Raw genomic sequence first — 23,734 nt, 5'->3', positions numbered from 1 at the left:
TCATCTCGCATACCTTTGTACCCCTCCTCATGCCTAACACAACACGACGCTCAGAGGAAAGAAAGACAAAGAAGCCACCCGATGAACCAAACTTTTAGAAAATGACTAGACAGTTAAAACACTCCCATGGGCCATTCTTTGTGGAGTACTTTCATACAAGAAAAGGGACATGGTACTTGCTGCCATCCCACTACCCCACGCCTATATCTTCTAGCCTATGAATATGACAGACAAGCATTAATAGGAAGTTTTTCCTACTCTAGATTAAAAACAAAAAAAGTATTGCCAGGAAAAATGAAGCTGAGTAGGGTTCAGAGGATCTAGAATAATAATTCTCCAAAGAAGTCAACCAACAGAGAGGTTTCTGGCCTCTTCAGAATGTAAGTTACTATCTCTAGTGACCCTCAGGGAGACAGACAGTTGCAGAGGCTCAAAGCTACTGAAAATGACACTAATTTTGCCCTTTGGTGACACCACAATGGAAAATGAGAAATACCCTTTAATTTGATGCAATTTAAACATCAGCCAGACACACATCTTGGTGGCACACGTTGTCCTCTTGACTCATCGGTTCTGGCTTGGATCAGTCCAGTGTTCACGCACACTTTCATACTAACGCTAACACTACAACATCCTTCTAAGAATACCTAGGCCCAGCTACCAGCTGCCCATCAAGTAGATCTCTTCACTAAAGATTAGAAAGAACACCTTTCTGAAGTCCCTGCAAGACTTACCTTCTGGCTAAGAAAAGCTAGATGGTAAATCTAGCTCCGTTACCAGAAAGGCATTCTGGGAAACTGTCCAACCTGATAGGGAGAGCATTCAAGTTGAGAACAATTGAGAACAAGATAACAGAGCCCAGCAATTTCAGGGTATTAGATTTAATAACAAGGAAACCCTTACCTGACTCTGGGGAAACACTGAGGGGATTAACAATAAGGCTTTTAAGGAGATCTGAGCTACCCAAAAAGAACATTAAATAAGCACATAGTGTCATCATTTATTAAAAGCAAAGTTCAAATAAAGGAATCTACTGTGTTCCATTCTAACAAGTGGGCCTTTTAAGTTGCCTGCAGGAGTGAAATGATTAGGTCTCCTAAGGGCCACAACAGGTACACAACTGAAGGCAACATTAGCAAACAGTGAGGAAGAAGAAGAAACAGCCAGCAGAGAGGCACCTCACCAAGCAACAGTCAACACAGGGGCTTGCAAGTCTCTTTCAGAATTAGAATCACCTGCAGTACAACAAGGTTTGCACTCCACTCCCAGAGATTTGCTTTAATTATTCTAGCTGAGGCCTGGGCAGTGGTTGTTTTGTTTTCAAGTTCCCCCAGGCAATTTTAAGGTAAAACAACAAGCACACAAACAAAAAACAAACAGGTAAAGGACAAAGGAGGAAAGGGGCATTTCAAGGAGCCATCTTATAAAATCACATTCAATATTTAAGAGTCATTTTAGGTTTTACTTCTTGAGAAAGTTAATTATATATAGGGCAAATCAAGCCTGGAATGAAATTTACCCACCTAAGTATCCTGATTATGTTACAGGTATTCTTATGGGAGAATAAAAGTTTCCCAGGTAAGTTTCATAAATCAGGCCACATTATGGCTCTTAAGGAAACTACTGACACAAACCATACGACAGAGAAGATAAGTCAGACACTATTACTATGTTAATGATTTTCTCTCCCTACTTCCAGAGGAGGCAGATAAGTAATAAACCTTTTCAAGGAAAGAGCTTTCCAGATGGGAAATATTTAAACTCATCGTTTAAGAAATGAGTGGCTATGACATCTTTATTATGGAATAAGTAAAAATTCTCCAAAGTGTAAAAGAATATGATTACTTTATATAAGTCTTAAAGCAGGCTAAACAACATCTGCATCTACAAGATTTGATTTGGTTTTGATGTTATCACTTTCAAGCTTAAGACTCCCATCCAGAATCAATCTCACCAGATCTCCACTTCTACCACAGACACCCAGGACACACTAAAAAGTGGTTCTCAATCCTAGCTGCACATCAGAAGCATCTGAGGAGCTTTGGAGTGTAGAGGGAAGAAAAGTTACTAGACCAACCCCCATCCCCTTGGAAATTCAGTAGACCTAGGGCATGTATGCTAATTAAGAGCTACCTGGGTGATTTCTGATGCGCAGCCCAGGATTGAGAGCTGCATTAAAAGCACCTATTCTTAACATTTTTCCTCTGCGTTATTCTGCTGATTGAGCCATGTTGCTACAGAGTCAGATCCAAAGGAGGCAATAATCGGTTCTGCTGCTTGATACACAGACAAGTTACTCTGATTCTTTGGGGACTCTAATTTAGTAGAGTTGAGACACTGATGAGTTCATGGCTTTGTTTCTCATTAGTCTTTTATTGCATTTCAAGTTGTGTGTGCTTTTTATTCCAAATCAACACATGAAAAATAAATGTTTAAAAAAATACCCAGGCTACTTGCTAAAGAAAATGGTTTTACAAACCTTATCCATTCAATAGATGCCTGATGAATGAAAGAAAGGTAGTCCACACAAACACACACACAGCCAGACATGTGTCCATTACAAACAAATATAGCCAGTTACCCTTACAGCAGGAGAGATTACAGAAACCTGTTTTGCCCTGAACCTTAAAACAATACCTGAGATCTGAGCTTGCAGGCAGCGATAATTTAATCATGGACAGCAACCTAACCACAGACTTAGTAAGGGCGAATCTGCCAGCCAGAAGTGCAACTGCTTTATGCTGGCAATAAGAAGGAGGAGAAGATTGTGCATAGGATGTCTCTCCACTCAGAGGCTCTCTTCTAGTTAATCTTTTACCACCATGACTTTAAGACTTGGGCCAAAATAATTTCAAGAGCAACATATCAGAGACCATTCTCATCAGCCCCTGCCTGATTCCTTGTCCAGACAGAGACAGGTGCTAAAGAATGTCTGGGGCACCTTGGCCAGCAATTTAACCATGTACTAAACCCTCAGACCTAAGACAAGAAATAGGCTTCCAGGGCAAGAGGACCAAGTCCAACTCGGAATGTGGCATTTTACTTCTACATCTCTTCCATGGCTGTCCCTGGGAATCAAGAATCAGGATGCTGAGTCTTAGTCAGTAATGTGCCATATGCCCTAAAATGAGTTACATTCTCCCTTGGTGGGCATTTTGGTTAGATTTATTACCACCCACCCAGGGGGCGGAACAGCTAGAGGCTTCATTAAAGCTAAGAAAGCTCCAAGTGATCCCCTGAGGAGGCAGGCCAGGGGAGGGCAAAAGATTATCACCAAAGAAATCATGATGGTTGTCTGGGCCTCAGAAAGCACCCAGCACTAGGGAGAAGCAAGTTATTTAAAAAGACAATAAAATAAATAAAACAGCCTTCTGGGTTCACATAAATATTTCACTGATCAGTAGAAGGACAGTAAAGGGAATATAGAAAGAGTGCCTAACATTTAATGGGATTTGGGTAAAAACATTATACTTTCCAAAAGTTACTCAAGTGTGACAGGAAGTCTACGAGCTAAAATTACTTTTTCCAATGACCAAGATACTAATTTATTCTTCAGAACCACAGGGAAGGGCCCATACAAATGACACAGTATCACTGAATGATCACCAGCCCTGAACCCCTTCTTTCCCTTACTGAAACTGCAGACACATTTCAGCACAAATCCACTGCTCTGTTTCATCAGAACTGAACCAGAGGGAGCCATTGTCGCTCCAAGCTACACACCTGTGCACAAATTAAAATATCTCCACTCACACTTCCTGTGCATCACACAAACACACCCTGCAAGTGTCCTTCCAAAGCCCTCTACCGGCTCTTAAGGCTAGCTCTCCAGAGCCAGTAAGAGAGGAGGAACAGGAGGAAAGTATACAAGTGGAGGCAGAAAGGTAGGAAGAATGAGTGGGAGACCACCCTGGAGGGTCATACAGGGTGACCCCCTAAAGCAAGTCAGAAACTTGTAACTTAGCTCTTATCTCCCCCCATCCTCCCCTGGTTTTCCAGGTTCCTTGGAGCCTGTTTACCTGAAGAGATGATCCTCTCTGAGAGGAAGGGAGATAAGAAAAAGACCTCAGGAAAAGAGCAGCAAATAGATACAACTTTCATTTGGGCCTTCTCCCCTCCTACCAATGGACTTCTCCCAGATAAAGAGGTGAGCCTTAAAAAAACAACTTTCAGGGCCGGAAACAGTGGCTCACACCTGTAACCCTAGCACTTTGGGGAGTCTGAGGCCGGTGGATCACCTGAGGTCAGGAGTCCAAGACCAGCCTGGCCAATGTGGTGAAACCCCATCTCTACTAAAAATACAAAAAATTAGACAAGAGTGGTGGCAGGTGTCTATAATACCAGTTACTCAGGAGGCTGAGGCAGGAGAATCCATTGAACCTGGGAGGCGGAGGTTGCAGTGAGTCGAGATCGTGCCATTGCACTCCAGCCTGGGCAACAAGAGCGAAACTCCATCTCAAAAAAAATAAAAAAATAAAAGAAAAAAGAAGAAACAGAAAAAGAAAAAAGAAACACCTTTTAGGAAGGCCAAGCGCCACTTCCAGTGACTGACAGAATGCACTAGGAGTAATCAATGTACCAGTCCTTGGGGCTGGGAGAAGCTGCCCACAGTGAGAAGGGACACATGAAAAATAATTAGAGAAGATACAAAGCTGAGCGTGTGAACACTCTAGAGGATCTGAGAGTGTTTTCTCATTATACCACAAACGTTAACCATATAGAGTTATGGTCACTTCTGGGTTGGAGTATTGTAATATTCTCTATGCTTTCAAGGCATCAAACCAAATATTAAGCCAGTAAAAAACGAGCAGCTCAATTGTTGAGTGACATGGAACACAGACAGTACACTGTCCCTGGGTCTGCATTTGTCAAAGGTTGCCTTCTTGCCTTAAAGTGTATTTGAGAGGCAGACTGTAGGTTATACAGGATGAGTATCCCTAATTCAAAAATCAAAATGCTCAACTGCTGAAACTCTTTGAATGCCAACATAATACTCAAAAGAAATGCTCATGGGAACATTTCAGATTTCAGATTTTCCTACTACGGATCCTCACCTAGTGAGCACATTTCAAATACTCCAAAATTCAAAATCTGAATCACTTCTGGTACCAACCACTTTAGATAGGGGATACTAAACCTGTAGAGATCTCAACAATGTGTGCTGTAACCCCCTATACATACCATACCACTTTTTTTTTTTTTGAGACGGAGTCTCATTCTTACCGCCCAGGCTGGAGAGCAATGTCGGGATCTCGGTTCACTGCAACCTCTGCCTCCCAGGTTCAAGTGATTCTCCTGCCTCAGTCTCCCAAGTAGCTGGGATTACAGGTGTCTGTCACCACACCCAGCTAACTTTCGTATTTTCAGAAGAGACGGGGTTTCGCCGTATTGGCCAGGCTGGTCTCGAAGTCCTGACCTCAGGTGATCCACCTGCCTTGGCCTCCCAAAGTGCTGGAATTATAGGCATTAGCTACCGTGCCCAGTTACCATACCACTTCTTGAGAACAAACAAGACTAGGTTGACAGTGCTCAGACTTCATGCACAGTAGACAGAACTGCTGGGGAGAACCCTCATTTGTCTAATTTCTTGCCAACCCTGAAATGGCATGGCAGCATCATCCTCCTCAAAGTGAGGGTGTGGCATATTTCTTTAGCAACAGTGATTTTAATTATCTACTGGTCACCTATGCTCTTATATTTTAATTACATATAATTGCTTTACATACACTTACTTGGGGGTGATTGTTTTTATCACAATAGGGTGCAATTTAATAATCTGTAATGATTGTGCAAATACTCACAAGTGCACTGTAGAAGTACCTGACAGAGCGGCTTATCGGCCAAAACAAGTAAATACCACAGGCTGCATGCATGAACTGCCATGGGAGCCTTTGTGTTCCCATAAAGCATCTCACCGGTTCCCAGCCAGGGCAACAGAAAAGAGCAGTGGTCCCCAGGAGAAGATGTACCTATCCACTCTACCCTTTATTTCAGAAGCAGCAAGTTCAGCTGTTTGGGGGGATGGGCATTCTGGCAACAAAACACAAAGGGCCTGGATCACAGCCTGCTTCTAAATAACACAAATAGATAAGGAATTAGGTGATTAGAGAGTGTACTGCCAGCAGGACTAAATATCAGCCCCTCTGGGAACATGTATCTGTGGTAAAAACTGTATACATTGTACTACAGCACAACTTACCTAAGAGCTACCTCTGATCTGAATGGACCATTTAATGCTTTGTACTTGAAGGCAAATTTTCATTTTAAGAATGAAGATATAATCATCAAAATTGGAAATAACTGATATATCCAAAAATAGGTAAATGCTGGGGCGGGCGCGGTGGCTCACGTCTGTAATCCCAGCACTTTGGGAGGCCGAGGTGGGTGGATCACAAGGTCAGGAGTTCAAGATCAGCCTGGCCAACATGGTGAAACCCCCGTCTCTACTAAAAATACAAAAAAAATAGCCAGGCGTGGTGGCGGGTGCCTGTAATCCCAGCTACTCGGAGGCTGAGGCAGAGAACTGCTTGAACCTGGGAGGTGGAGGTTGTAGTGAGCCAAGATCGTGCCACTGCACTCTAGCCTGGGCGACAGAGTGAGACTCTGTCTCAAAAAAATAAATAAATAAAAAATAAAAAAATAGGTGAATGCTGGTTAAATTATGACACGTCCACATTAACAACTGCATAGCCATTAAAAATCATGTTTTAGGAAATTATTTAAAGGCCAGAAGAAATTCTCAGTAATAAAACATGAACAGAGAAGCTACTGAGAAGGCCATGAGATTATTAACAGTTGTGACATTGCCTCTGGGCAGTGAAATTTAAGTAATTTGTGTTTTCTTCTTTAAATTTTCCCAAATTTATAAAGTGATTATGTCACATTTATAATCAGGAAAATTTTCTAGGGTAGAGAAGATGAAAGCAGAAATGCAAGCCATCTATCTAATGGGGTTAATGTATGAAAATAATGAATGAAAATTAAAATGACAATGAACTATCTAGAAACAGGTGCTCTCAGGGCTCAGAAACTATACAAAAATGACTAGTATTGAGACTCTGTATTAAAAAGGGAGAATTCAGTCTCTTCTCAGAGTTGACCTGACTCTTTTAAGCCATGAGATCATTGCCAGGAAAACTTCAGAAAGGAGACAAGACAATTTAAAAGATATAGGTCAGGCTGGGCGCAGTGGCTCACAACCGTAATCCTAGCACTTTGGGAGGCCGAAGCGGGCGCGGGACCACCTGAGGTCAGGAGTTTGAGACCAGCCTGGCCAACACAGTGAAACCCATCTCTACTAAAAATACAAAAATTAGCCGGGCGTGGTGGCACATGCCTGTAATCCCAGCTACTCGGGAGGCTGAGGCACAAAAATCACTTGAACCCAGGAGATGGAAGTTGTAGTGAGCCAAGATCGTGCCACTGCACTCCAGTCTGGGCACAGAGTGAGACTCTGTTTCAAAAGAAAACAAAACAAAACAGGTCACCCTTTAGAAATATAAGTTACAGACTTTTTTAAAATTAAAGGTATTTTTTTCTTTTTTATAGAGATGGGGGTCTCACTATGTTGCCAGGGCTGGCCTGGAACTCCTAGCCTGAAGCAATCCTACTGCCTTGGCCTCCCAAAGTGCTAGGATTACAGGCATGAGCCACCATGCCCAGCCCTAGAGCCTCTCTTGATATAAATTATGGTGCCTCCAAAAATGGTTGTAGGAAATATTTTCATTTGTAAAAATATGTTGAAATAAGAAAGCATGTGTTACAGTAACAAAGACAGCCAGTTACAGCTTCTGGTAGATAGTGGAAATCCTGAAAAACCGGAGCTCAGGAAGAAGTCCAGTCAACACTAACGGAGAAGGCCACTAACCCACCCAACCAACCTCCAGGTCCAGGCGGCACTTTTGGAGGCAAATAGAATCCTGGTTCCTCCACTTACCAGAGAAGGAACCCTGAACAAGTTGTCATTATTTTCCCAAGGACAGGGTAGAGGAGTCAACAAAATAGTGCATGCCCAGCACCTCACACTCTGCCTGAGCCAGGCACATACTTAGGGTCACCTCAGTTTTCCTCAGTATCCAGCAACCTCCTTTACTCAGACTCTGTAAGTAATAAGCAAACTTCCTCCACAAGAAAGAACGCCCTTGGCCCATCAAAACATTTTGGTCTGTTTGGCAGCTGGAAATTGCATCATAAATTAATAAACCCCAAAACTGACTTTTAAATCACATCTGTGCATTTATTTAGCATAAATCAGATAATTAGTCTAACAGACAGCATTTCTCATCCTGTAATGCTCAGAGCTGAGTCCTGAAAAGAACTCAGCAGAAGACTACTGTAAGGCCTCAAAACAAGGACAAGATTTCCTCCATTAGTCCTAATACAGATCGTCTGCTAACACTAAACCTGCACACTGTGTTAGGGTGCCAGTCGCAGTTCCAAAGGCACTTGAGGATTTTGCTGTGCTGTATCCTGAAGCACCATCAAGCTCCTACCTTCTCTGTATGTACCATAAAGCACCTATATTTTCTTCCAACCATTTGAGGGCTGCCTGCACACGCCAGAGGCAAACACGTTCTTTAACCTGCATCCTTTTCTCTGCCACACCGAGTTCAGCTAATATAATCGCACATGAAGTGTGACCCCAGATCTAACAAGGAACCACTTCATAAACCTTTTCTCTTTTTGTCATGAAGTAAAACTCACCCTGAAACCGTAAATAGCAGGCCCCACCTAAACATAAGCTCAAATAGTATGTTACAAACCCTAAGAAACTCTACTATTCCCTAGAGAACTCTGTTCTCTGAAGCAGATAAATTTCTTCAGGCAGAACTCTTATATCTCCTTTCGCTGGAATCCTCAGGAGATATTCTAAGCTAAGAGGGACATGTCTGCTTAGCATCTGGCTCTGAGACCTGGAGCAGAGAATCTCACACAAGAAATTGCAGAGATATTACTGCACTGAAGTCTGGCTCAAAAAAGAAAAATTGCATTGTCAGAGACCAAAATCCTGGAGAGAGAGCTTTACTAAGCCCTCACTCTTCCGCTGCTACGAGCAACAATCTAGAACAGTGGTTCTCAAGCTGAAGTGCAATAGAGATACCTGGCAATTGTGAAAAATGAACATTCTGATCAGAGATTTTAACACAAGTAGCTTATGAACTACATTTTAAGAAAAACTGATCTGGCCTCTACTCTAGGGGAAAAGCTCAACTAGATTTCACCGTGAGAGTCAACGGGGCACGCACCTGTACCTCTCAGCTAGGGCTTAGAGGGAGGAGAGGGAGAGAAACCATGAAAAGTGGCAGGCCCCAAATACAAACTGCGACTCTGCTGTGCAATCAAAACATATGGCATCAACAGAAATCCACTTAATCTTTGTCCTCAGAGCAGTCCTGTGTAAACCCAGAAGACTTGGAGCTCATTTGTAGCAAATGAGAAGCAATAATGTTGGGCAGCCATATTTGCAGTGAATCTAACAGTTAACAATCAAATGATTTGCCCTTGTAAAGCTTTGCATCAGGGGATACCTTAGAACCATACACATGGACATAATTTCCCTAGCAAGGAAGGGGACCTAGGTAAAAGACAGATGTACCAAAGTCAAATTGCAGCCAGAAATAACAAACAGTCCCTACTCCTCAGCTTCAGAACTGCTCAAAAATTACTTTAGGGACACCACGATCACCGAAAGATACACAAAGCATGGGGGTGGGAGAGTCAAAACTGCTTCTTTAGATTTTACATCTTCCCAGTCCTCTACTGCATTAAAATCAGTAACCTCAAATACCACGAGGGACTTTCCATCCCTCGATTATCCATGGCAGTAGGTTACAATTAGGCAGAAAACTGAGTCAGTGTGGACTTAAGGTAAAGGGAGAAAAGGGGAAATAAAACTAACCTCTTCATTCCTCACTCCCTTATATTAATCCTGACCAACACCAAGATAGTAAAATGAAGACCAAGCTAGGGGAGAGAAGAGAGAGAGAGAAAGTTAAAGATCGATGTGAAAAGGAAATGAGAAAGAAGCTGAAAAAAGTATTTTGAACCACAGCTATCTGAAGCCTGGTTCCTTCCATAGGCATCAAGGAAGTAAATCTTACAGCCTCTAAACAACTGGAGTTTTGAAACCTCCTGCCACTATTTACAAACACCAAAGTTGAAACCTGACATTACAAATAAGCCAGAATGAGGAACACTGTGCCATACCAGAAGCATGCTGCATCCACTCACTCGTTTCTGTGATCAGTGAGGTGTCTTCTTGAAATCAATACCTACAAGCTACAGATTTAGAGATTTTACCAATTAAGATATAAATTTATTTAACTTCTTCTAGGAGCAAAAGAACATTGGTCTTGCTTAAACTGTACAAATGTAGTTTTCTAGAATATAAAATTGTATTTAATAAGCAGCTCAAATGTGGTTGCTCAATAAAGCTAGAATACAGTTTCGTTGTTGTCCATGTTTCAAAAAGTGACTCAGGTTAAAGATGCCACTCTTTCTGGCTGAACCCAAAGCCAAACAGCTAAAGGGCAGCAATTTGAACAATGCTAAGCATTCATTTGCAGGCTCATGTAGCATCCAAAGCATAGCACAGAGGATTTCTGAATAACACAAGACAAGGGCATATAAGAACAGCAACACACTCCTTTGTAAGGTCTGCAGGAACAACTAATAGAACGACCAAATTGTGTTGGTCAGAAATGACCTCATCATTCAAACCCAAGTTTACAAATTCCCTCTGCACTCCAAGAGGGAGGGTAGCAGGTGGAAATGGAAGGCACAACAGTGTGGCACGGGGGAGGTAATTCAAAGAAATCCAGATGAAAACTAAAGTAGCAAAAGCACATACCTACACTCTTTATTCAGATACTTCTATATAGTAAGTATCTATATTCAGATACTTCCAGAAACATTGACAAGTCAAAACACTAAAGCAAACAAACAAACAAAACTTTTGAGAACCATGAGGTGAGGAAGACAATGTGCTTGGCCAAAAGGGCCAAAGTCTCCAGATCCTCCATCTCTGGGGTGGGCACAAGGGCAAGGAGAGAGTGTATTCCCACTAGAGCACATTTCACTGTACTGCTAGACAAAGAGACGAGAGAGACATTCAACACCATCAGCTTCTGCCCTGAGAATGTATTTCTTGCTGGGTGATGGGGGTGAGAGATGAAAGGCATAGGATTTTATTTCACTGAGTTTCCAGTTTGTCAGTTTCCATCTACGATATCAGGTACTCTGGTACTAATTTGTGTCTTTTAGGATTGAGACATATCTCTCCAGCAGAGCCCCAATGACGATTCTCTACCAGGCAGATTTTATGGATATCTAATAATAAGAACAATGGACCCAAACGTTGTTATGACTGGCTTCTCACTGGAGGAGGTTATGTTTTCCTGAACTCTGACAGTGCTGAAGCTATGCACCTCCGGAAGAAGGGTAACTTGGCAGGCAAACAGGAGTGTCTAGGCTGAAAGAACCAGTCAGTCCTCTGAGGGAAAACTGGGAGGGGTGAGGGAAGAAAAGTAAAGCCAAAAAGCTTTAGGAGAGTGAAGAGGCAGGCACCACAGGGCAATCTGCAAAGGAAGGACAGAGCCTGGCTCAAGCAGGTGGAAGGAACCTGCATGTTTTCCCAAGGAAAACTCTGAGCCGGCTACATTGAAAGGAACAGTGAAGGGCTGGGCTAGCTTCTTTCCCCTTTATTAGAAATAAATAAAATAAGCTGCTTTGAGGGATGTCAAGGCTCCCTCCTCTTAAAGTACAAACTGGCCTAATAATCCTGGATGTCCCAATGGCCAAAACCAGCATGTGGAACTGTCTGCCAATTCTCCCGTGCAGAACACAGTGCACTCGCTCAAAGCAGCTGCAGTATGAAGTAGAGGAAAGGGGGTGCAATCAGAATCGGGCGGGCAGTGCAGTCTGTACCCTCAACCATGGGGACCAGGCCTCAGGCCAGAAAGAGCCTAAGGGAGATGGGAGGCTGGAAAGGGAGCCCTGGGTACACAGCCCCTCCCAGACCTCCACCTACCGCTTCCGCATGCCAGTCGTTCTAAAACAAGCCTCTCCAGCTGGAGAAGCAGATGCTGCTAAAGGCAGCTCCATACGAATATGAATGTGGCTTTCTCCTAATTGTGGCCCACCTTACAAGAGACAACAGCATGTGAAAAAAGTCCAGCGTTCCCACTAGTGATGAGGAACATGTCCTAGGAAAGGCAGAGTGGTAGAATCAGAAAACCAGGTGTCAGCATATTCTGCCCATCCCTATATCCCCAAATTATGAATAATGAGTACAGACCCCCATGAGAATGCAATGAGACACTATATATATAACACCTGAGTATCAACTATGTGCTAGGCAGTTAGTTAGCAACAGATTTGAAGAAATGACAAATTTACATGACCCAAAAAAATCAAACTGAGTAGGGAAGGAGAAAAAAATGCAGAAAAAAAAAGAAAAAGTATTTTACAGCAAAACTACAGGCGTCCATCATGTGGGCTATCCAGAACCAGCAGAACAGCAGAGGTAAGCAGATTCTGAGACCAATGTCTGAACACACACAAAGGGGATATTTCTGCTTATCCACACTAATTGCCTAATAAAGTGAAACAAGGAATTGAAGGCTATTACATCAGTGGCTTCTAACAGAGAAATGAAAAGGCAAGGAACACAAAGTCTCCAGAATGCCTTCACAGCTAAACTGAATAGAGACCCTACTGTGAAACAGCAATACTCCTTGGTGGCCACCAATATACTACTGAACCTGGCAAAGGTATTTGCCAAAAACAGACAGGTATCAGAGTAGATGGTGAGACTAAGAGCTGTCCAATGCAGGCAAAGCGCGGTGGCTCACGCCTGTAAACCCAGTACTTTGGGAGGCTGGGGCGGGCAGATCATCTGAGGTCAGAGTTTGAGACCAGCCTAACCAACCTGGAGAAACACCATCTCTACTTAAAATACAAAATGAGCCGGGCATGGTGGTGCATGCCTGTAATCCCATTTACTCGGAAGGCTGAGACAGGAGAATCGCTTGAAGACGAGGCAGAGATCGCCACACTGCACTCCAGCCTGGGCAACAAACGCGAGACTTCGTCTCAAATAAATAAATAAATAAATAAATAAATAAATAAATAAATAGCTGTCCAATGTGAACAGCCCATAAACTGACCGTAGATTTTCAGAGGAAGGCTAAAATGAAAAGTGACATCAAAAACATGCCTAAGCAGTTGGCCTGTCATTTGGTAGGGGAAAAAAAGCAATCATTTGTGTCCTTAAGCTTCCCATTCCACTCTCAGTTCTGAAAAGCCTTTTTTTAGAACAGTGACAGAAATGATGCTGCTTCATCCATAATCCATCATCAGTCTAAAGTCTACCTGGTGACCGACCACAACACATACACATACTTGTCAGGATTAGAGATATGGATCCTAAAATTATAAACACCTTATTCATAAAAGTAATTTCCCAGACCCACAGTGACTAAAGTACACAAGGAACTTAAATATTTGGTTTCTGAACTGCACAAAATTTTCCCAGTACAAAGCTAATTAGCCCACCAAGGAATGAAACCTACAGCCCTGGCCTGCAAAAATGCAAAGCACTGGATGACTGCACTAAACTTGCCTTGAATATAAATGTTATACAAAAAAAAAAAGTAATTTATCTAAACACAGTGTAGGTAGCTCTGCAATCAGTATCTCATAAATAAAGAGAGAAAGATGAAGGGAAAGATCTCTAATTGATTTTAAAATTAGTTCCAAGCAAAGAAATAATCTGACAACCAACAAGGTCGACAACAGTAAAATATATATATACACCCCTCAGTAAAAACTGCAACTATAAACTTCAACGAATCAAGATACCTGACCTAATATGAAAGGAAGATATTCAGAAAAGCCTGAATCAGAGTATAGGTGTTGAAAGAAAGTCAATTGGGGACCAATCTTCAAAAGCAGTTAAAATCCTGAAATTAACCCCTCTGGTAGACTAAACTCAATCTACACTGTGCTAATGGAATATACATTATGAGGAAAACCACCACACAGAGAGAGGCAGGGCGAGTCAACCCAGTGGCAGCAACTAGATTTAAACTGGGAGTGTAGAAGAGGAAGTGCCTACAGAAAACAGCCATGTGTGACCTAGCCAGCAAAACAAGCAATCCAATTAGGAAGCAGTAAAAAACAGGAGTGCAAAACCTCCCTCCTGAGATAGTTGGGTACCAGCACATTGGTATCCAACGTGGCTGTCAGAGCAGTCAAGGGGGTTGGGATTGGGAGGTGGTAAAAATGATGGCCACTCACAAGCAATATATGGAATTAGGTCTATGCCTCAGAAGATATTCTGATTCAAACGTTTATTAAATGTTTATTTATTCACTGCACTCTATAAGATTCTGGAAGAAGGGATATAAAGCTGGGAAGACCCTTCCATTCCTGGCCTTGGAAGAGGTTAGACTTCACAACGGAAAGTAGGGATGTATACAAATAAACAGTACAGGATGCTACAGAGAAGGGAAAGATGGTGTGTATGGAAGTCTCTGGCCTAAAGGGGCCTTCAAGAACTAGGTCAAGAAAGAGGGTTACCTCAGCACAGCAGGTATAGTAAATGCTCACAGGTCAGTGAACATGATGGTGCTGTCAACTCTAGAAGCAACACAGAATTACTGCAGCTCACAAGATTGAGAAGAGACAAGAAATATGAACATACCAGCACTAGAAAGATTTAGATAAATTGAAAATGTAGAACTGTGTGATAGCAATGATTAAAGGAAGAGAGAGATATGGATTGATAGAAGTAAATGCACCCAGTTCAGGGATAAACCACCAAGACCCTCCAGGAGACTGTTAAAATCCCAAAAAAATTATTTGAAGGAGATAACCAAGATCCTGGGAAAGGGAATACATAACTAAAGGAAATGAAAGAAAATATAATTTGTAATGGGGAGAAGAAATCAAAGGCAACAAGACAGGCACATGCTGCCTTCTCCAGTTTAAAATTCACTTAGAGAGATCAGTAAAATGTGCACTTCAGCAACGTCTGCTATCTACCCAGATACCAAATGTCTTGACCTCATCACGAGGAGGCAGGCTTGTCTCCCTACTCCCTGACCTCTACTGCTCAGGAATAGGTCACGGGGATGTTTTAAGTGGTGGTACCCAGATATTAATCTTAAAAATCAGGACACATATATCCTGGAATCTTAAATAGATGAGCTAAGACCCACCCACAGTCTTCTAATAGTAATTTTTTTTCAGTCTTCTAACAAAGAAGATTTCAAGTGTTCTTCTCAAAAATGCCCAGATCAAACAAATTTGAAACTCGTACAGAATGCCTTGCCAGACTCCGACACATTCTGCATCTTTTGATCACATTGCTGCAGTCCCAAAATCTCTCCATTGGAGACTGGTGAAATGCTATATCCATTTCAAAGAGCTTTTGCTTTTCTCCAAGGTCCTTAACGCCAAGCTGGAGTCCCTCTCTAATTTGCTATTTGCCTTATGTCACAAGCAGTCACAAGCAGATCACAGTGAGTGGGTTTACTGGCCTGCTCCAATTTCACTTAGGGTCTCTAACCCCACAGCTTTCTGTTGGCATACATCTCAGAGTCGGCAAAGTCGGCCTGAGGGTCCAGAGGGTCCAGTCATTTTGCCTTTAGAAATCTAAACTGGAGGGAATAGGTTGAAAATCGCTTTTAATGGCAAAGCACCCCAGAGCCCCGTATAATGAATGGAGTTATCAGTGCCTTACATGACCCTTCCTCTGACAAAAAGCCCTTAAGAATCCCAGGGCATCACTAATGCACCTATCTCAGCTCCTCTCTCCTACCTGCCTGCCCTGGAGAGCCAGGAGGCCAGGTCTGGGAGATGGACTCCCCAAAAGAAGGCAACAAGGACACTGGGAGGTTCAGCAGATGGCAGCTTTAATAAAACTGATCTTTTAGTGCCCAGGTCTGAATATTTGGAGGCTCTGGTGTGAACAAATCTTTATGTGGTAAATGAATTCACAGGGAGGATGCTAAAAGACAGGGTGATGGAAATGAATAGAAGCTGGTAGCAGGGGGTGACTACCAGCTGAGGGAAAGACTCCACCTTTGGGTTTCCACACTTCCTTCCCAACATACTAAGCAGGAGCGCTGGGAGTGGGGGCTGTCAGAGACAGAGAAACAGATACAAAGACAGAGAATGGAAGAGACAAACAGCTAAGAAAAGGAATCTGAGAAAAAGGCCCAGCAACCTAAAGCAAACTTTATACACATAACACCTGGGGATTAGGTAAATTATGTTACCTGTTTTCAAGGTAAATTTCAGCTCTGTATCTCTTAGTCAACTACAACAGCATCGCAAGAATAGACTTCAGGGAGAATAAGTCAGCCCCTTCATCGGATGCCTGGGGGCTGTTTCCTTTGTCATTAACACTCCAAGTGTAAAACAAAACCCACAGCAGCCCTGGGCAATAGAGCACTAGGCTTTCCAGTTTCAGATCAAAGCCAAGCGCTCTCCAGGAAGTCCTGAGATCTGCACAACGTGTTATCTCCTCTAAGGCACCAGCTCAGAAAACCCACAGCCTTTCTCCAAGATTTAGCACATTTCTTTATAGCAAACAAATGGATAAAACAAACTATACCTTTAGAGAAACCCTGATACATGGCCAGGTTCACAACAGCATCACATGTCAGCTTTCTTAACTGGCTCTCAGCCTGAAAGAGTTAATGTCTCCTACGACTTGACACTGGATTAATCCAGAAGCAGGGTGCCACAGAAACACCATCAACAACATCAGACATATCCACCTAGAATCCTATAGAGGGAAATATTGCACATCCCTCCTTTTAACTCTCCCATAATACTATCTAGCAACAAACCTAGCTCCAACCAAAATCCAGAAGTGGCTACCCATGAATTCCTGGGTAACACTGGAGAGCCTAGAGTGAAAACAGTTCCTTTGATCACAATGTTTGTCCAAGTACTTCCTCTGGCTCCAATTAGAAAGTAACCAAATTAAGGGAGCGGAAATACGGTTAGCAATAGGCAAAAAGCTCATCTTCCAGTATAATTTAAGAGAAATGAACTTGTCTCTGTGTACAAAACAGAAAAAAACAATTTGCCTTACTATCCTCCAAATGTAGAGTTGTCTCGGAGGAAGAAAATATTAAAAGAACCTCCCCCATGCTTCCTTGAAGGTAAAGTCCCACTGAGTCCTCATCTGGGAGCTAGCAGTGGAGGCCTGCACTAGAGCAGGAATGTCTGCCCTCATCTGCCTGTCCTTGAGGGAGCCCATGCCACAGACTTTCCCTCTTCACCCACTCATCTAGTTCCTTATTCTGCACCCTCTCCTGCTTTGTTCTTTGGTTTAGAAAAGGCTCTGGTACCATAAGCTATCAGGTTATCCTTTCCATGCCAAAGCCACTGACCCCCAGGCAGAGTCCTATAATTAGAGAGAAGGTAATGTCCTTAGTGTTTCTTTCAAGGCCCTCCATAGTCCATCCATCGCAGACTTTCATCTCTTAACAATCCTCAAGCACTCCATGTTTCTGCAACTACAAAACCACTCCTCAATTCCCAAAAAAATGCCCTTGATGTTTTCCTTGGAGATTCTACCAGCCTGTTCTAACTAGGGCAGGCCGATATTTTTGCCTTGCAGAAATGGCTGTGCCATTTGCCTTGCCAATATGCTGTGCCTTGCAGAAGTATACCTGGCAAAGGGGACAAAGGGCGAACAGAAGCCAAAATTTAGCTTCCATTCTGCTTGCCAAGCCATGGCCCCTGGCATGATAGTGACAGGAAGAAGCAGTACCCTTCTCTAAATTTCCACAAAGATGCCATATGAGCTAACAGAGGTCCTGGCCTCAACATCTGTCATGAATACTTGACTGGGCTTCACTTGTGACTGTAACAACAGCTGGTATGTAGTAAAGGAAATCAGAAACCTAAGACTCCAAGAGGATGCCTGTTGCTCAGTCTTTAAACACATAAAGTTACAGTCACACTAGGATTCCCAGGTGACGTTTCTTACCACACCCATATTGTAAATCTCTGGTAACTTTAAGATAAGCATAGAGCAGGATCTTGTACACTTTATAAGACCTCTGGGGAATTCTTTTTTCTTCTTCTTCTTTTTCTTTTTTATTTTAGTAATCCCAGGCCAAGGAAAGGGGCAGGGGTTGGGGTGGGGGGATTCTTTAAGTCGAAAGGCAAGTTAAAGAAAGACTGTCTGGACGGCTGGGGCACAGTGGGTTCACGCCTGTAATCCCAGCACCTTTGGGAGGCCGAGCAAAGCAGATCACGGAGGTAAGGAGATTGAGCCATCCTGGCTAACATGGTGAAACCCCGTCTCATACAAATATACAAAAAATTAGCCGGGCGAAGGTGCGGGCCCCTGTAGTCCCAGCCATCTCAGGAGGCCTGAGGCAGGGAGAATGGCATGAACATACAGGAGGCGAAGGTACAATGAGCTGAGATCACCCCACGGCACTCCAGCCCTGATAAAACAGAGCAATGACTCCCAATACAACAAAAAAAAAAAAAGAAAGAAAGACTGCTGCAGCAGCATCCACAGTTCTCACTCATCAGCCTGAAAGAGTTAACATTTCCTAAGACATTAACTCTTCATCACGTCATTCTCCAAGTCTTTGGTCAACTGAGGCTTACCAAAAGAAAATCCAGAGTTCCTTGCTAAATAAGTTTTTACCAGGCATAATATTCTCTTTATATGCAAATTGTTTTCATATCTTGCAAATTCAAACAACCAAAACAAGAGTATTTAAATTCAAACATGCCATTCACCAGTTCAAAATTCTTCAAGACAAAACCTAAAATGCATGGCATATAAGCCTTCAACAAGTGGCACCTGTCTAACTTCCAGGCCCATTTCTCAACACTCCCCTGAAATTTATCCTCTGTTGCAGTCATACAAAATCACTAGCAGTTCATCATATGCCCCATTTTCTCTCTCCCTTCCTGAGTATCCTGAGATGTTCACAGGACATGTTTGATCTGGCGCTGCCTATGGTTTCGTACCACACAGGTGTCACACCACTCATGCACCATCCACAAGAGCCATCCATTCTCTAGTCCCCAAAACTCCCCTAATTCTTGTCATTGCTGCTCTCCAGGTCAGAAACTGTCTTCTCCCACTTTTTATCTAGCTAATTCCTAATCTCCCTTCAGGCCTTAAATGTCACTTCCTCAAAGTAGCCTTTCCAGACTATGCACTCTCCTGAACTCTAAGCTTCTCTTTCGTACCACTTAACATAAATGAAATTACTTGTGTATTTCCCCTACTAGACTTTAAAGTTCCATGAGGCAGAGATAGGACATCTGTTTATTCCCTGCTGCACTCCCAGCACAGTATCTGGCACAAAATAAGCATCTGTAAATATACATCAACGACGACTACCTGTTTATGCAAATTTCTAAAGCTGCACTAATCATAATGGTAGCCACTACCCTCGTGTGCCTATTGAGTCCTTGAAATATGCTACAATGAATTAAAATGTAGTGCCAATGTACAGTACATACCATATTTCAAATATTTAGTTTTAAAAAGGGGGAGAATGTCTCCTTTATTTTTTATATTCATTAAATGTTGAAATGATATAATAATTTGGATATGTCAAATTTTAAAATTACAATTAATGTTTCTTTTTAGTTTTTTAACTTAACTACGTACTAATTTAAAATAACAAATAGAGTTCACATGTGTGGCTCACATTTATGTATCTGACAGTGTTGGCCTAGAGAGCCATTCCTCCTGTTGACTCACTTCTCATCTTTGACACTCACAATGTACAGCAGTTGACCTGGGAAGATCACCCAGACCACCCATCAAAACCGGCTACTCTTCAAGGTGCCTTCCACCACTACACTCAAGGTTCATTATATTAACTTATTTCTTATGTGGCCCTTCACTAAACTCTTCCAAAGGACTTTAACAGACAAATAATGGAAATCATTGCTCCATCTTCCTCATAAGCCATATGTTGTAGATTGTTGCAGCTAAGCCTTACTTAGAACTGTCTTAAAATGGAGTAAGATCTCAGGAGTGAACAGGAAGAAAAAGAAAGAATAAAGAAAAAAGAAGAAAAAAAAGAGGTAACAGGCCTTGTAAGAGACAAAAAATTCTACAATCAGGATTCTGCCTAAACTAAGAAATACTCCAATTCCAATAATTTCCCATCAGCCGTTAGGCTAAGGAAAATGCATCTTTTACCCACTGACGAGTTCCAAAGGATCCTGGGAAAACTAAAAATACTCAGTAGTAGGTTAGTGCTTACTTCAGAAAACCTGCTATCATCCTACCTAAGCTATAACACCCCCATCCCCTAAAACTGCTTAAAATTCAGCTATATAGTCTACATTAACATAATGCACTGGCTGATGATACAGGCACAAAAATTAACGTTCAAGAATTTCAAAGTTGTGGTTGCTGTGGGAACCTTAATTCCAACTGTACAGCACAGATGCAGAATTGTGGACTACTCCCAATACTGATAAAATTGGAGATGTGTATTTACTCTGTGCAATGAGGCAGAGCTACAGTTACTGAGAGAACCTTATTTTGGCATTTCTAAGCTTTCATGCATTTAAATTCTCAACCTTACCATAATACTGTTTGCTGCATTAAACTGCCTTCTCTAACGGAAAAAAAGAGAGAGAAAAAACTGATTGGTCAGACATTCAAATCACCAATCCCATATGTGTTTTTTATGCATGAACTGACTCAAAAGACAATCATATTTTTATTTTACTCTTATGTGCTGTCTTTAAACCCTCACACAAATGAAAACAATGCATGAATTTCAACTTGTGAAAGCAACCAAGATATGTATATGTGCAAAACATCAGAAAAGCAAATTTCACACCTTTAGAACCACTGCATCCAACTTATCTACCTTTTTTTATTTATCCCTTTATACAGAAGGGATTTTTTTATCCCATCCCTTTTGTATAAAGGGATAAATTTAAAAAAGGTAGATAAGTTGGGTGCAGTGGTTCACACCTATAGACCTAGCTATTCAGGAGGCTGAGACAGGACTGTTTGAGCCCAGGAGTTTGAAGCTGTAGTGTGCAATGATCACACCTGTGAATAGCCACTGCACTCCAGTGTGGGCAAAATAACAAGACTCTGTTTCTTTTATTAAAAAAAAAAAAAAAAAAGCAGACGATAGTACACACAGCACTAAACTTCAATCCACAATAGTTAATTTCTGAAAACTGTCCAAATATTTGCCTTTGGCGCTGGCTCTCATTAAGGAACTAGCTCTATAACTAGTCAACACAATCACACACTTTAGTTATCAGTGGACAAAAACAGAAGAGGGAAAGATGTCTGTAAAAATATGACATAACCAAACCCCCAAAAATGTTCAGCCTTAATCCCTATTCCCAACTCTCATAACTCTTATGGCTATGTAACTGTCATGACTACAAAAAAAAAAAATTACACTATCTGTACGTGTAATACCAACTCTTATTAGAGTTTTCATACAAAGCATTTCTCAAAATTGATATACCTGAGTCATACACCAACCTATCTGCCAAAAGATCCAAAAAATAGCAAACAGTTTAACTACCAATTAGTTACTAACTGCAAAAAATGAGTAGGTGACCCCAGTGAATATATATACCAAGATTCATTTCTTCCTAGAACAAAAACGTAAAGAACTATCAAATCAAAATGACCAGCAGAAACGGGTCCTATTACAATGTACACGAGATACAGACCTCCTCCTCTCCTTATTCACAGAAAAATAAGATATTGTTAATAAACTCATCCACCATCTCACATATCCCAACCCTCACTGCACTCAAGTCCCCTGGGGAGAAGTGCCAACAGTGCCCATGTGAAATGCGGCAGAGCAGTGGGTGTGGGCCACAAGACACTGAGACCTGCCCAATGGTAGTCAGGCTATAAATATTAGAAAATAATACTGTGGTGATTTAAAATACTTGTCCCTTTGCATTCCCACATGTATGTATCATATATTAATTAATTCTCCAACTTTTTCCTTTTGGTTTATGCAAAAAGGCATGCCTGCTTCCCTATTCTCACCTGGGTGTTCTCCCCCTCCAGCCTCGGTGGTCGGATGCTGGACAGGTGAATAGTCTTGTAATCGCCTGAGTTCAGCTTCACAACAATGGCATCAGCATTCAGAACCTGCATCACCTGTGAGCAAAAAGGAACATGCTTAAACCTGCTTCTATGTCCCCCATCACATGTCCAAGAGCAAGGCCCACCACCCTCACAGGTAGAAAGTGAGATCAATAGCCATTTGTGGGAGAAACAGTATCATCCTTCATGGTGCAACAATGCCAGAGAAAACTATGCTATAATTATCAGTTCCCAGAGACCTTATTATGATTTCTCAATGAGACAAAATCTGTATCATTCATAAAGATGGTCAATCTTTTTTTATTTTTGCCCTGACCAAGATGTGTGGTTAACTACAAAGCTTAAGAACTGGAAATCCTGTTTCTACATGTAATTGAAGATTCTCCTTGAAACAGCTTGTAAACTAAAATCAAAATCTCAATGTGAATCTAGAAAAAGAGGCAAGGGTTGGATTTGAAGAAGGTACCAGCACTAGATGAGAAAGAACCAAAATAGGATGCCCCAATGGAGAGCAGAAAAATCAAAGGCAAGTGAAGGGCAGAAAGAATTGTCATCTCAGCATGGGAAAGGAGATGCTCAGCTGTTAATCTCACAGGCAGAAACATGAAATTACTGAGATATTACCTCAGATACTCTGAAAGCCACCTTTTCAGAGCACTACTACTATGGACATCTTTGTTTTGGAACCCAAGATCAGCAACACAGGACCCCACACTCAGAAGAAAAAGAACTAGTCTGGGATAAATTACAAGGATATGTAGTCAAAGGACAAAAGCATAAACATTCCTCTGTGAAGGTTATTAGAACATTATACAATGTGTACAGAATAAAACTCCATTCAAACTGGGATCTTACCACATCAGTGTTATAACTAGAACGCATAATACAGCCAGCACTCTAAAATTCACCCAATTATATTCGATGCCTTTTTTTTTTCTTTCAAGCAACACTTTATTACAAGGTAGCTGTAGACTACAAAACACTGTCACCATCTACTTCATCTGCAGAATCAAAATCAAACTCTTCTAGGCTTCAATCAGGCCTCTTTAAGAGCTACCAGACTGAACAAACTTACAGGGTCAGCTGCCACACAGCGAGGGTGGACTGGCAAAATTTCCCTCCTCTTTTATGCGTGAAACAAAAGGAAGTAGACTCTTTTTTGCCATCATGGATGTCACACTGATAAGCATCTTAAAGGAGGCCTCCCTAACTATTTCTTGAAAGGCCTTAGATCTTCTAGCACAGAATGTATCCATTTACTTGCAGCTTCCTCTGAAAACAGCAATTCTCTACCTTTTCCAAAGAACCAGCCAGCCACACACCAGAAGCACAAAGAACCAGCCAACCACACACCAAAGAGTAAGGAATGCCTTAAGAAACAATCTGAAGAAGGATATAAAACATAAATGAGAAATTATATATGACAGAAAACAGGAGGAGTTAAGTGCCATCAAACAGAATGAATGAAAAAAGAAAGATGACAGCTGGAATCAATTTGTAAGTCCACAGAAGGTTTACTATGGCTGGTGGATGGGAAGATATCCCTGGGTTTTACCACTGTAAGCAATGAAAGCAGATTAGAGAAGAACAGCCCAGTAATCAGAAAAGTAATGAAAGTTCTAAGAA

At 41.8% G+C, this 23,734-nt stretch overlaps 1 protein-coding gene across 1 annotated transcript in view; it reads right to left on the bottom strand.

Annotated features, from left to right (window-relative positions):
• LOC108530765 (staphylococcal nuclease domain-containing protein 1-like) overlaps positions 1 to 23,734 on the bottom strand; it is a 284,868-nt gene that overhangs the window by 193,179 nt on the left and 67,955 nt on the right. Inside the window, exon 10 of the mRNA XM_017873813.1 lies at positions 22,049 to 22,162. Coding sequence (XP_017729302.1) covers positions 22,049 to 22,162 — 114 coding nt within the window. The remainder of the gene's footprint in view (positions 1 to 22,048; positions 22,163 to 23,734) is intronic.

The sequence above is a fragment of the Rhinopithecus bieti genome, unplaced genomic scaffold (genome assembly GCF_001698545.2).
Source record: "Rhinopithecus bieti isolate Rb0 unplaced genomic scaffold, ASM169854v2 scaffold_7683, whole genome shotgun sequence".
In the NCBI taxonomy this organism is placed as follows: domain Eukaryota; kingdom Metazoa; phylum Chordata; class Mammalia; order Primates; family Cercopithecidae; genus Rhinopithecus; species Rhinopithecus bieti.
This window is presented reverse-complemented; position numbering and strand designations above follow the sequence as displayed.